The 14,898-nt window shown below is 39.4% G+C and overlaps 1 protein-coding gene across 9 annotated transcripts in view; it reads left to right on the forward strand.

Annotated features, from left to right (window-relative positions):
• The window catches only part of LOC136694082 (von Willebrand factor A domain-containing protein 5A-like), a 31,864-nt gene extending 18,781 nt beyond the window's left edge, over positions 1-13,083 (forward strand). For 2 of the 9 annotated variants that reach the window (XM_066667440.1, XM_066667441.1), the window contains exons 16-24: positions 2,398-2,418; positions 2,787-2,846; positions 3,079-3,099; positions 3,910-3,942; positions 4,604-4,636; positions 7,632-7,652; positions 7,945-8,084; positions 10,722-10,845; positions 11,393-13,083. In XM_066667440.1, the coding sequence (XP_066523537.1) occupies positions 2,398-2,418; positions 2,787-2,846; positions 3,079-3,099; positions 3,910-3,942; positions 4,604-4,636; positions 7,632-7,652; positions 7,945-8,084; positions 10,722-10,845; positions 11,393-11,472 (533 nt within the window). In that variant the 3' untranslated portion in view covers positions 11,473-13,083. Of the gene's footprint in view, positions 1-2,397; positions 2,419-2,786; positions 2,847-3,078; positions 3,100-3,909; positions 3,943-4,603; positions 4,637-7,631; positions 7,653-7,944; positions 8,085-10,721; positions 10,846-11,392 lie in introns of those variants that run through there. The other 7 variants (XM_066667442.1, XM_066667443.1, XR_010802140.1 and 4 more) reach the window with 7 other exon arrangements.
• Positions 13,084-14,898: the final 1,815 nt, after the last annotated feature.

Consider the following 14,898-nt stretch of genomic DNA (forward strand, 5'->3'; position numbering starts at 1 on the left):
ACTGTGCCAATCCAACATCACTGAACAGTGTGACATGCTGAATGAAATCACACACTGCACCAGATCTGTCACATCAGTTTTCCCACGCCTGTGTTGGCAAACACCGGGAGCAGAGTGACGGGTGGAAGTGGGGCATCCTATCCACCAAGGAAGCAGGGCCAGTTGTTCAGGGCCAGACTTCTGAGCTTAGATGGGTGAGGCATTACCAGGGAGTGAACCTCCTGGTGATAAGAGCCATTGCACCCCTTAAGAACAAGTCTTTCACATGTTTTCATTTTCTTGTTTTAGTGCACAGAGATATCATTATCAAAATCAAAAAGTAATATAGAAAATGGATTACTTTGCCAAGTTTGAATATAAATTTCCCACTTGCTCACTTTTTAGCATTGGACCTTGATTCTGGTAATGAGTGTTTTTCTGTCCGCTGCTGTGTGGTTACAATGGGTAGAGTACAACCAAAGTTACACCTTATGGATGGAAGTAGCAAGGTTCAGTGCATTATGAGCGATTATATGGGATTTATCATGTTTTATACAACAGTTAGTTCCAGTCACACACTCTTGATTGGTTGAGAAGCGTTCTAAAGAGTGGAAGGTCTAATTGCAGCACCAACTGAGGGAGTTTCTGTGAGGCAAACACGCCCCACCCGGAACGCCCGTTGCATGACATCAGGTGTGCGTGGGCTTGGGTGTAAGGGGACAGTAACATTGCTGAATAAATGAAGAAAGGTCAGGAGTTTTCAGCGTTTTCATTCCAGATGTTAATGCCTGTAAAATTCTCAGGGATTAGTTTAGGAAACTAAAACATTACAAACTTGAATTAATATATTGTGCAAATTATGTCTTCTGCCTTTAACTAAACTGTGGCAGTGAACAAATATTAATGCACTAGTGGTGATGAGCAGTGCTTACTTTGTAAATCATGAGGTAAGGGCAGACTTAGACTGGGCTGATCCAGCAAGTGCACATGGAGTATAAAGGATCTGGAACGCACTGACTGTTGAGTGTTTATAAATAAATATAAGTTATAAGTAAATACAAATAAATTTGGCTGAAATAGAGATTGTGATTTGTTCTGCTGGAGTTTGATTCCCCAGTTTACACGGTTTAGGGAGAGTGGATTTCTTTTAATAAGCAACTAAACAGGAAATCCAGGTAAATAGGTTCCAGAACGCATTCACTACAAATTAGAGAGGTGCTGGATCTTGATCCAGCTTAATCTAAGCACAGTCTAGAACACAGACACACACCCACACACACACACACCTGGAGTTATAACCATATATAGAATTTACAGTCAATGTGAAATGATCATTGGATAACATTAAATATAGAAACATTGCTAGTTTAGAATGAGTAATGTCTGTATTTTGTAGTCACTGGTTTGACGCAGTTTAACCTTTACGTTTTCTCAGCCAATGAAAAGCCATTTTCCGAAATATCTGCCAATGAAAGATAAGTGGGTGTTTCTGTTGTGGGCATTCTTGATTTACTGAAAGGTCTTTCTTTGCAGTTGGACTCTATTGTTATAAAGCATGCTTTATTTTGCGATGAGTGTGTTTTTTTTTTTTTTCACATCCATTGTATCAGTTCGCTGAACGCTGTTGCTAACAACTCTACACTGCAGCTGTCCTTGTCGCATTTTTCACTGCTAAATTAGCTTCAGTTCATATTTCACACCAATAAACCCTCTTCAGTTTAAATCGAGAGTGTGTCTGTGTGAGTGAGTGATTGACCGGCGCCTCCCCCAGGGTGTGTTCCTGCCTTGCGCCCAGTGATTCCGGGTGGGCTCCGGACCCACCGCGACCCTGAACTGGACAAATACAAAATAAAACGTTAATTAAATTACTTTAGACTAAGCCTGGTTAAGAACACACAAAGATAAAAAGAAGACAGAAAACAGATACAAGTTGGGAGAGCGCCTGTTGGAGATTCAGTTGCTGTAATTGTCCTTGCTGCTGTTCGTGAGGAGGTTTTCTTTTTTTTTTTTTTTTTTTTACCTCTTATGGTGCACTACAAAGGGAACATGCAGAAATTTTACATAGTTGCAGCTCGACCAAACTCACTGGGCTAGATAAATACACTCATGGACAGAAGCTAGTCTATTCAGCAGATTAGTGGTGTGGGTAATTTACTCGGCAGGTTAGTGATACTGTAGTGGTGAGCTGAGGCTGACCCAGTCTGGGTGGTGAGCATTCTACATGTTAGTGAACAATTGTGAATAAAATTGGTTATGTGGACTTCACATGTAATGTGCCAGTGCAAATATCTTGATGCATGGCTTTTTTTTTTTTAAATTTATAGATTGTGTTGTATACAGTGTCAAATGAGTCATTTTAGAGCTTAGATATTATGTAACTTGTAACATTTGACTATATTTCTTTCTTTTTTATTTTAGATTCATTCAGTGCAAAGAGAAGTGAGTCAAAATGTTTTCTTATTTTTTCATTATGCCCTGTTATAAAGATGTTAATATATTCCTGTGCATCAGCAGGTGAAAAAGTATTGAGTAAGATCATATCACCCCCCCCCCCAACCACCACCACCACAATATTATCAAAAATAACTTGCTTACAGAAACGTTGGGATTTGATTATTTATTTAGTTAGGTTTGCAAAAAAAACAATTTTTTTCTTTTTTTCTTGAACTTATTTAACAAATAAGTCCACCGAGTCAGTGCCGATTACATTTTGATCAGTTTTTAACAGACATTCTGCTTTTTTGTGCTTTCTATTGTGTTTTGTACACATTTGCAGAACAATATGCTGTTTTTATGTTTTTAATTAGTGATGCTTGGCATGGGTGCTGCACCGAGGTCAATGGCATGCTCTGCTGTTTCCCAAAGTTGTATGTTTTCATTTTCTTGTTTTAGTGCACAGAGATATTATCAAAATCAAAAAGTAATATAGAAAATGGATTACTTTTCCAAGTTTGAATATAAATTTCCCACTTGCTCACTTTTTAAGCATGGACCTCTGGTAATGAGTGTTTTTCTCAATACAGTGTCAAATGAGTCATTTTAGAGCTTAGATATTATGTAACTTGTAACATTTGACTATATTTCTTTCATTTTTTTTAGATTCATTGAAAGCAAAGAGAAGTGAGTTACTTTTTTCTTTTTTTTGTCATTATGCCCTGTTATAAAAATATATTCCTGTGCATCAGCAGGTGAAAAAGTATCTGAGAAAAAGTAAAAGAATCTGTGATTTTTTTGTTAATTTTCTTGAACTTATTTAATAAAAAGCTCCCAATGCATGTCTCAATCAAGTTTCTTTTTGCCCCTGACCCCAATCCTGGACATTTTAATATCCAGGTACAATTTTTTCCAGATAATACTGTTACACATTACACTGTGCTGCACAGTACATTAGTTATTAAAATCTATCAAATGTATTTTGTTGACAACTGATTATCTCTATAGTGCATTAAGGAAAAAAATATGGACTGCATCCAAGCTAATGCTTAATATTTTCATTATCACAGCATGACTTTGAAGTCCTACAATAGCTTAACATTTACATTCACAGGTGGCCTACAGCCCAGATATTTTCTTATGGCTCTGAATGAAAAAGAGAATCAGACAAGGGTGTTCATAGATGTTTGTGCAACTAAAGTCTTGTGTCAGCCAAAAATTAAGTCTACATTTCCCAAATGATTAAGAAGTACAGCTAAATCATCGCTGTCCAATTTAAGAACATGTATCTCCCATTTTTGGTAAATATTTTTTGTATGCTTACAACTTTACAGTAAAGTTGGTCATTGAAAACAGGAAATCTGTTCTTTGTAATTTTTCAGATTCATAAAGACCCAAAAGAATGAACAAACCACAGATTTTTTTTAAACTGGTATTTTACTAAATGTCACAACTTTTCTAGAATTGTGATCTGTATCTGCTTTTGTATTTTGTCAGGTGCTCCGGCTCGTGGGGTCATGTTTTGTAGCGGTGTGTATACAATTAAATTATTTTGGCAGAATTAAATCTAATACATGCTCATATGACTTAAAAACCTTGATATGTAGATGCTGGTAGGATTATTCCAGTATTAGAATCCTTTTGATCTCTGGACAGGAGTAAAGACGGGTCATGTTTATAAAAAAAAAACAAAAAACAAAAACACAACAGCATTAACAACAACAATAATGTAAAACTGTAACAGTTCCTAACACTGAATCGGACACAGGGGTAAACTGTAACAGTAATAATGAGGATCAACAGCTACGTTTCTAGAGTATTATCTAGTTCATGTAATAAAAATTTGGTTTCAGTGGAGATTAACAGTGGATATATTCATTGTCAGGTGTGTTCTCTTAGTATTTTGCTATGATTTGAAATTAATAAATAAATGATATTTGACAACGGAATAACTATAGTACGTTAAGAAATAATACTGACTGCATCCAAGCTGACGATAATTTTGTGTTTTTACCAAATAACAAAATACACAGATGTCTTTATAAATAGCTCAAATTTATTACATCAAGTGCAGCATTGCAGTAGTAAAATTAGAACACTCAAAAAGAGTAAACACTTCTGGAAATAGGGTTTGTATGTCAACATAGAGAAGATATTTTATATAAATAACTTTTTTTTCACATTATGTTAGCTGAACCATCTCCTGACATGTTACTTCAGCTCGGTATGTATAAAATTTATTTCTATTTGGTAGAATTAAATTGTCACGCCTTCGTCCTGTCATGTCTGTTGTCCCCGGCCATGTGCTTTTAGCACATGGCTATGTTTTGTTTATGTCCTTGTCTCCGCCCTCGTCCCGCCTCTGTTCCGCCGCCTCGTCTGTCATTTGTTAACCCGTCCCCTCGTTATCTGTCCAGGTGTGTCTCGTTTGTGTTAGTATTTAAGCCCTCTTGTCTCGTGTCCTGTTTGTCGTTCATTTCACATTCACATTTCTCCTTTGTCATGTCGGTCATGTTATCTGTCTGTCTCCGTAGTTTCCCTCGTCGTCTTTTCGTTTCCCAGTCTAGTCTGTCTCTGTCTTTCGTTTCATTTCGTGTTTTGTTGTTGTCTTTGTTTTGCTTTATTAAACTGTCCGCGTTTTAGCAAATGCGTCTGCCTCAGTCAGTCCGCTCCGTGATTCCTGACAGAATGAACGACCGCAAGGACGCAGCTAGCGCGGATTATTACCTCAAAGGGTGTGCCGTTCGCCGGACTCCATTCCGCACAGGCCCCAAAGATCCTGTGGGGGAGGCTTTGAAAGCGGCCTCGGAATGGAGTCGCCGGCTCCAGCTCCTGCCTGGCGCTGTTCCGGATCCTATAGCGGAGGAGTCGACTCGGGAATCGAGTAGTTGCGCCAGCGGGAGTCGAAAGAGTCGGCGGAAGAAGCTTGCTGGAGTTCCCCCCTCCCTGGAGGATTACCCCCTCAGGTCCGGGGAAATTTTTGGGGGGGCGTTAAGGGTAGGGGCTGTTAGCCTCACCTCCGTAGCTCTGAGGTCGGAGGCTAACAGGGGCGCACCTCGAGGGGATCTAATGGGTGCGCCTGTGGAACCCCCTAAACCCTTTACAGCTCCAGCGCGAGCCCGGCGAGCAGCACAAACCCCTGTCCTCGAGCGCGCGGCGCGCGCCTCTCCTGTCTTCATGGACGTCGTCGCAGGTTCCCCTGCCTCCGTGGACGTCGTCGCAGGTTCCCCTGCCTCCGTGGACGTCGTCGCAGGTTCCCCTGCCTCCGTGGACGTCGTCGCAGGTTCCCCTGCCTCCGTGGACGTCGTCGCAGGTTCCCCTGCCTCCGTGGACGACGTCGCAGGTTCCCCTGCCTCCGTGGACGACGTCGCAGGTTCCCCTGCCTCCGTGGACGTCGCTGCAGGGCTTCCTGTCTCCGTGACTGTGGCTACGGCCGCTCCTGTCCCCGTGACTGTGGCTACGGCCGCTCCTGTCCCCGTCCGTAGGTCGGCCCGAAGGACTTCGGGGCCGATCCCCAGAACTGTGCCCAGGCTGGTTCCTCAGACTGCCCCACAGACATTAGCCAGTCCTGGGCACCCCCCTGTTATATTGGTTCCCTTGTCTGTCCCTGTCTTGGTTCCTGTCTCTGTCCTTGTCCCAGTACCCGTGTCAGCTTTTGTCTCTGTCCCAGTCCCTGTCACTGTGTTCGTGTCTGTCCCCCTGAATGTCTTGGTCCCTGTTCCCCTACCAAGTCCAGTCCAGTCTCCTGTGAGTCCTGTCCAGTCCCCTGTCAGCCCTGTCCAGTCTATGTTTCAACCCCCTGTCCTGTCTCATGTTCAGTCCTCTGTTAGTCATGTCCAGTCTCCATATCCGTCCAGCGTTCAGTCCCGTCTTCTCTCCAATCCAGTCTCCGTTTCAACCCCCTGTCTTGTCTCAAGTCCCGTCTCCTGTGAGTCCTGTCCAGTCCCCTGTCAGCCCTGTCCAGTCTATGTTTCAACCCTCTGTCTTGTCTCATGTCCAGTCCCCTGTTAGTCCTGTCCAGTCCCCGTTTCAACCCTCTGTCTTGTCTCACGTCCATTTCCCGTATCCGTCCAATGTCCAGTCACCTGTCTTGTCTCCGGTCCAGTTTCCCTTTCAATCCCCTGTCCAGTCTCCAGTCCCGTCTCCGTTTCAGTCTAGTGTCATGTCACCTGTCCTGTCTTCTGTCCAGTCACGTACCCCTGTCCAGTCTAACGTTCCTTTCCTGTCCAGTGTCTTGTCACCAGTCTCTGCTCCCGTCCAGTCCCAGCACCAAGTCCTGTCACCTGTCCCGTCTTCTGTCCAGTCCCTGTTTCCATCCAGTGTCATGTCCAATGTCAAAAACCCTGTCACGTCTCATGTGTCCACTCCCGTCATGTCCGTTCCAGTCTTTTGTTACCTCCCTTTGTCAGTCACCTGTCATGTCCCATGTCCCGTCTCGTATATTCGGTTCTGTTGTGTCCCCAGCTCCAGTGACTGTTCCCGTATTGTCCTGAGTCCTGTCTCCCGTTGGTTTGTTGTCCTGTCTTGTTTTCCGTGCCCTCTCCTGTGCCAGCTCCTGGGGGGTTTAGGAGTACGCGCCCGGGAGTTGTGTCTCGTTTGTGTTAGTATTTAAGCCCTCATGTCTCGTGTCCTGTTTGTCGTTCATTTCACATTCACATTTCTCCTTTGTCATGTCGGTCATGTTATCTGTCTGTCTCCATAGTTTCCCTCGTCGTCGTTTCGTTTCCCAGTCTAGTCTGTCTCTGTGATAGTTTCGTTTCATTTCGTGTTTTGTTGTTTCCTTTGTATCTTGTCTTTGTTTTGCTTTATTAAACTGTCCGCGTTTTAGCAAATGCGTCCGCCTCAGTCAGTCCGCTCCGTGATTCCTGACATAAATCTAATATCTGCTACTATGACTTAAACAAAAACCTTGACATGTAGATACAGGTAGTTCTAGAATCCTCTTATTCTCTAGGCAAAAGTATGTGAGATTTGTGGTTTGTTACAAGTGGGGTTTGCACAAGTCTAGGTGTAACAATGCACCATTTAATATATTTCAGCTTAAATAACGCTGGAATACAAATTATCACATTTTATAGAAATTAACATAAATAAACATACAATATGCCAGTGAATGCCAATGTTATAATTACATAATTATAAATACTTTATAAATATTATAAATCAATTATAAATCTTTTTTTTTTTTTTTTTTTTTTACACATTCTATTTTCACAAAGATCCTGTTGCTCAAGAGACAGGTAATATACTTTGTTTTGCTTTGATTGTTAGTAGAGAAATATTAGATACTGATTAATGAATATATTGTTCCCTTTGTACACAGCAAACAAACTTAAATGATATTTACATTTACACATTTCTTGATTGAACTAGGACTGAACTAGGAATTGTATATAATACAGTGGAATATACGTGTTCATTTGTAGTTTATTCTATTCATTTCAGTGGAGAGCTTTGCTACATTGTGTGTGTGAACAGGTACGCATATAGGTATATGGATGTGTGTGTAAAAATATCTACCTGTATCTGTAGAAAGTGTACCAGCTGTCGAAGACCCCTTGTTGCAGCTCATTTCTCTCCAGAAGGCTTCAGGTTGTTGGGAATTAGACAGTGCACTTGCAAAAGTGTTTGGGACAACACAAAAAGAAGTGGATAAGCAGACCCCTGCACAGGTGAGTGACGTGTTACTTCAAAATGTATGTGAGTAATATTCCCTTAACGTTAACAGGAAGACAACGATTTGATCTTTAAATAGAACTATTAAAGGAATGCCAGGTAGTATTTAAACACTGAGGAGAGGCGCACACCTGATGGCCCCTGTGAAGTGCTAATGAAGCCGTGGCTGAGTTGGGTAAACAAGGGCTGGGCCCAGTGAGTACGCTTCAGTGTTAGGTGCAGCTGGTTGCTGACTGAACCTTAAAGATCCACGGAAAACCCACTGGCTTGGGTTAGGATTTAAATAGCCAAAGATTACAGGAATGTTGTGGTAGGGAGGAAGTGGGGTGGGCCCAATGTGAACCTTTAATGGCTTTGCATAGGATATTTTACATCTTATCCTGTGTATTTTTATTTATTTATTTATTGAAATTACAGCTTCAAAATCATTGCAATGCTTCATCATTGTGATGCAACAGGGAGAATAGAGCTTCTGTCATTTCTTCTTCAGGCCAGTACTGTAGAAATCCCACTATAACTTTTGGAGGTGGGTAGGAAACCACTCCCTGCACCCCTTCAGGAAGGTGATTTTTAAAGTGATTCACACTCTGCAACTGTAGAGAGAGCCCAAATAAAAAATCTCATCTTATTAAACTCTCTTCTTCCATTTGAGCCATTGTCCCTCTTTTCCCTGAGAGGCCGCCGTTCCTCTTTGTGCTAACAGATAAAACTAGTAATGATTTGCCTTCTCTAGAAACATGGCCTTACTAAATGTTTTCCATGGATCATCAGCCCCTAACTTTGCATTGTCTCTTTGCACCTGCCACAAACATGAAGTTAATATTACCGACCATTCCTATTCTATTAAGGTGTATCCATATAAATGGCCCAGTGTGTGTGTGTGTGTGTGTGTGTGTGTTATACAGTTATACTTCTCTACCCTGTGATACTTAAGTTGCGTAGGCAAGTTTTTAGGGAGGCAGCCCTGCACAACAGTTTACAGAGCTGCTGTTTTCCCTAGTACAGGTCGGAGGAGCATCACAAATTTTTAACTGTAATTTTAAGGTAAAAATGCTACATCATATTCCTTTAAATTCCAGAGGAACTATGAGTGGAACTGAAAGAATATCATTCAATAACAATCAGAAAAACCTGAGAAGAATGAAAAGGACAAATATATAATATTGGACAGATATTTGTTGATTGTTACTGTACTTGTCTTGCATTGTTGCACATGTCTGCACTTGTGTCAGTTATGTAATAAACTGGTCCTGGAAGCACATGGTTTTACTGTGTACCATATATTGTTGAAAAGATAATAAGTCTACTTGAAAGGCCAAACTCAAGAAAGATTATTTTTTAGAAAACTAAATCATAAAATCCAGAAACTCAAGGAGGGCTATTACACCATCTGTAAAGGCACTGAAGATGGAGACCAACATGAAAAACAAGGATTGTTTTTCAGAAGATTCATGAGAACAGAAATAAATATCAACTTTAAACTGGTATGTTATAGGATGTGAATCGACAGGTCATGACTGACCACACCGTGATCAAACAAAGAAGGAATGACAAAGACACTTTTGTTGAGGTCAGCTGTATTTTCACTGAAGATGAAGCCAAGCAGGCCCTGAGGTCAATGACAGATAAGATAAGAAAGATAAGAAAAGATAAGAAAGCCAAAGGAATTTTTAACATTGCAACAGGAATATTCCAAGATTCTGAGGAAGAATCAGTTAAAGTGATGACCAAATTGTGCCAACAAATATAGAAAACGGGGTTGCACGGTAGTGCAGCAGTCACACAGCTCCAGGGACCTGGAGGTTGTGGGTTAGATTCCCGCTCCAGGTGACTGTCTGTGAGGAGTTGGTGTGTTCTCCCCGTGTCCGCGTGGGTTTACTCCGGGTGCTCTGGTTTCCTGAGGTGTGTGTGTTTTTATATATATACATATATATAAACATATATACATATATATTTTATATATACGCCCAATGATTCCAGGTAGGCTCTGGACCCACCGCAACCCTGAACTGGATAAGCGGTTACAGATAATGAATGAATGAATATAGAAAACCACTTTGTGGTCAACAGACTGGCACACAGAGCAAGGAAGGAACTGAAAAAGATTTTCAAATTTAAAGATCAGAATTTTGCAGGCTGTGGTCTCTTCTGTGGTTCTTTATGGATGTGAAACTTGGACAATAAAAAATGGAACAGGAAGAATATAAATGGTTTTGAACTCTGAAGTTTCAAGACCCAAAAACAGGATGTTCTGGAGAAATCCATATTTTCACCAAGAGTGGAAAATGAGTTGACAGCATTTAATAATAATAATAATAATAATAATAATTAAGAAACTTGTTAGTTAGATGTCTTTTTAAAATCAGTGATTTAATTATATTAAAAACCTTTTTTAAGGATTAAAACTTAATGTAATACAATTTACTCAGACAACTTTTCTGGTTTATCTTCAGCTGGTAATGTCCCTGACATAAAAAAAGGAATGTATTTAATATTAAAAATGTACGTTCAATGAGGAGAAAATGTTCATATTCATTTAAAGGCAGGAAGAATTTATACTGGGTGTATATATATATGGGTGTATGTCTGTATGTGTAATTTACATATGTTGCCTGTATGACTTTTGTATTAAGGTGGATAAGGGGGTCTGGGCTACAGTTCTGGCTCTGATCTGGTTAAATGGCTTTAAGATGGATGCTCAGGTTGAGTGGCAGTTTGTGGCAATGAAAGCAGTGACGTGGATCCGCAACCAGAAAGGTAATCAGTTTGAGCCATAAATAACTGTTAAAAATGTTAAATAACTTAACATCCTCCCTCAGTCATAGATGTAACCCTCTTAAATGTGTTCACTGGAATTACATATTTAGAAGATATACAGAAAACATACTTTAATGATTAAATATTGATAAACTGTGCCTTTGGTAGCCCCCTCAATTTGGCAAGAGTGCTTTCTAGGTTTATGAGAAACCCTGAATATCTGGATGGTTGTGTTTAAAACCTTAGTTTCAAAATGTGCAGCCATAACAGTGACTGATTATTTCACTCATAATATGCCAGGCTGAGTATAAAAAATTACATGGAAATGTTATGTCTTTAAACTTTTCTTTACTAGATAGATACATTCTTACTGGGGGTGGTCTTTAACACAACCAGCATTTATTGTAGTTGTTAATGGTTTTCAGTGCACTATAAATTAAATCTGTAAAAACATATTTCTTCAATCTCACTTCAATATGAGAGTTAACTTGTTGCTATGTGAGTTAATAGGTCTGTTTTATTGTAATGTTGTCTGTGTGTGTTTCAGTGGTCAGTCTTTCTGAGTGTGTTCGTGTGGGTAATCGTCTTCTGGGCTGCCAGGTTAAAGAAGATATTCTTGGAATCTGAAGTCTTTTTCCAGTCTTTTGCTCAAGTTAACCTAACGACTGCAGCAATTTGCGCTACGTTTATTGATTTGTACTTTGTTTCTGCTGTTTACATTAAAGGTATATTTTGACCTTTCCAGCAGGATGGGTTTTATTTTAGTAGCTCATGTAATGAAGATTAATATTGCTATTTAGAACTTTATAACCCTTATACGCCTACAATTATTAAGACAATGCAAAAGACTTGTTTGGTATACTCCTGCTTGGCTTGTGCCTTTTTGTCTTTCTGAATAGATTTGTCTCTGAGGAGGTCACATTTTCAGATTTATGTAACCATTAAAACAGACTTTAGAAGTCATGTCAAAGTCTATTACTGCTTCAAATAATATGGAGATACTGAATACTGTGTGTTTCTGTTTGAAAAATGATCACCATAAAGTCAAGTTAAATTTTTTTTCTCTAATTGTGTAATATCCAATTGTGTATGTGTGCTCATACCAAAATGCTACCCATGTCAGGCGTAATATTCAGAATTTATACATGTATTATTACATCTAACTTTAAATGGTACTCTGTAAAACATTACGTTTTACTAAAAAGATTATGCAAATGCAGAATTAATGGTGCCTTTAACTCTATATAAAGATAATAAAATTAAAAATAAAACTTGAATTCCCGTTTCTTACAAAACAACAATGAAATGTGCTACTGAAACAAGAAAAGGGCATATGTCCCTCTTTACTGCCTTAGTATTAAATGTTGAAGTAGAACCTGCTTGAAATGTTTTAAAAACTTTCCTCTGTTGTGCATGTCCACAGTCTGCACACCTAAAGACGATGGTTCTACACCGGTTCTTTAGTTAAGAAAATGGCTCTCTCTGAACACTCAAATAACGTTTTGCATGATTCTACAGATTGACCATGAATGTGTTATAGATGATTCTATATTCTATTTTAGAAAGGCTCCTATACGACAGTAAGAACTGTTGTTTTATTGTAACAAGCTTGACATTTAAACAATAGTACTATTTTTATTCTCTATAGAGGACTTTTCTGAAAGGTGCCATATAGAATCATCTATAGTTTATTCATCTTCAATCTGAAGAACCACTTCTTGATGCAAAGAACCCTTTAATCATGTAAAAGCGTTCAGAGTTAGAGCCATTATCTTTACTAAAGAACCCTCACCGTTAATCATGTAATGAGCTATTTAAGTGTCCATGGTTCTAATTAGAATCATTTAATAAAGAACCCTTTAAGAACCATCACTGATCAGAGTGTATTGTTTGTGTTGAAGCTCAACAAAGGAACATATTATTAATACCCCTGGTACACGGGGGATGACAACAATGAAGTTCCTGTAGACTAGAAGTAAATGCAACTATTTTCATTTTTATATTCTTAAAAAGGTTTTGCCTCCATCTCCAATCAACTATTGTCTCCTGCAGCTTGAAAGCGTTTCCCTTCAAATTGATGTGATTGGTTCTTTAGGTTTGTAAACCCTGGGTGTCTGAATTAAGACCATTTGAGGCTGTCTTTGGAACAGTGCCGTTTAATAATGTAAATGCTCAGTCATGTAATTGATAGGTAATTATGCTCATGATAAGTTGTCTTGCAAATAAAAAACACACAGACCTGTTGCTATTTGTTGGAGTGATTATTTAACATTTGCTCATTTTTACACACACCTTTACCAAATGTGAGGGGGTTTTTTTTTTGTTTTTTTGAAAAATTTGAATTCTTTTATGTTGATCAATCGGTTTAAAACTTCTCTTTGCACTCATTCTTTCAGTCTCTGTAACCTGTGTCCTGTTCAGGGTTGTGGTGATTCCATAGCGTTCCTGAAATTACTTGTACGACATCAGTATGTTCTGGTCTCACAATTGACAGACTATTTAATAATCTAGAGTTAGGGCTATTGGAAATAAGCAGAAAGGAAAACAAATTGTCATTCAGTTTTCTCATCTTTCAGACTCATCATCTTCCAGTGGCAGAAGATACGTGAATTTTTTGCCATCTACAGATAAGATGTAATTTATTTACTCAAATGTATGCCTTATACATTTCTACATTATCTATTTAAAAAAATCTTCAATACAAAATAACAGGCTGTGTGACCGGAGGAGCCTCTAAAGGACGCCGCTGCATTTGAAGTGTCCCAATAACACTTCCCCATGGAAAAATTAAAAACAGCAGGGGAGCGCCCTGAAACAGAAAGCAGCCTTGTAGACGACGGTGTACACTGCCTCTTTAGTACACAATAGAGTGGTGGAGCATTATTAGTTTTATACATCGATTAAGTGCATTATTTGAGTAGGTCGTTGTTTGAGAAAGAGCATAGTTTGCATGAGATGCCAGAAAAGAAACAAATACAAAGCCGGTAAGTTTTTTCCTGCATGGTCCGCTGTTGGTTGAGTCTTTTCCCCCGGAGTCCAGGGCGGAAAATTAATTAATGGTCTCAGTCTGGCCCCCCCTACGAAATTTGTCTGGCTCCACCACTGCCTGAGTCGTCCCTATTTTACCATGGTTCTACCTTTTAATTAACTCTGCCGCCCACACCATGTCTGAGAAAATCTCGCCATGAACGTGCTGCTGTCCGCAACCTCTGGCTGTGGAGGAGACGCGTAATTCTTCGGTTCTAAGGCGTTACTTTTGGGCCACAATTCTGCGAGCGATCAAGGATGTCTCTGACCTGCGCACTCGCTCCACAATTACAGCCGTTACAAAGGGTCTCAGTTTCAGCCAATCAGAAACGACGAATGACAAAGGTAATTTCTGATTGGAAGACTTGACCTCCAAGTGGGAGGGACATACAGGCCGGAGACCAATATATAGGCGGATACCGGTACACCGTGGTGATGGGAATTCCGGCTCTTTCCAGGGAGCCGAGCCAAAAAAAACGGCTCCCTGGAAAGAGCCGGCTCTTTCGGCTCCCAAGTGGCTCCTTAGATTTGGTTGTTTAAATCAGTTTACTACCAAATGATGTGTAAAATGAACTACTAGTGTAAAAACATACATTATATCAAATATATATATACATATATATATATATATATATATATATATATATATATATATATATATATATATATATATATATATATATATTATTTATATGGCTTTATTTATACAACAATGAATGAAAATGAAAAATACAAACATTTTGAAAATATTAAAATTAAAATATAAAAATATTAAAATTATGAAATACAAAAATCTCAAGTAAACAGGTCCAATCTCTCACACGTAGGATGTGGTAGTTTAAGCTGTGGCTTTTTTGATCCTTTCTAGGAGTGAAGCACGTTCTCTGTTATACAGGCCTGGAGTAATTTTTTGGGAAAGTGTTTTCCTGCTTGGAAGTGCATACATTGGATTGAGAGCATGATTATAGTTTCTGAATCCTTTGTCTACCACGATAGAAAATGGTTGAAAATCTTGTGCAATCGTTT

The sequence above is a fragment of the Hoplias malabaricus genome, chromosome 4, assembly GCF_029633855.1.
Source record: "Hoplias malabaricus isolate fHopMal1 chromosome 4, fHopMal1.hap1, whole genome shotgun sequence".
Taxonomy (NCBI): domain Eukaryota; kingdom Metazoa; phylum Chordata; class Actinopteri; order Characiformes; family Erythrinidae; genus Hoplias; species Hoplias malabaricus.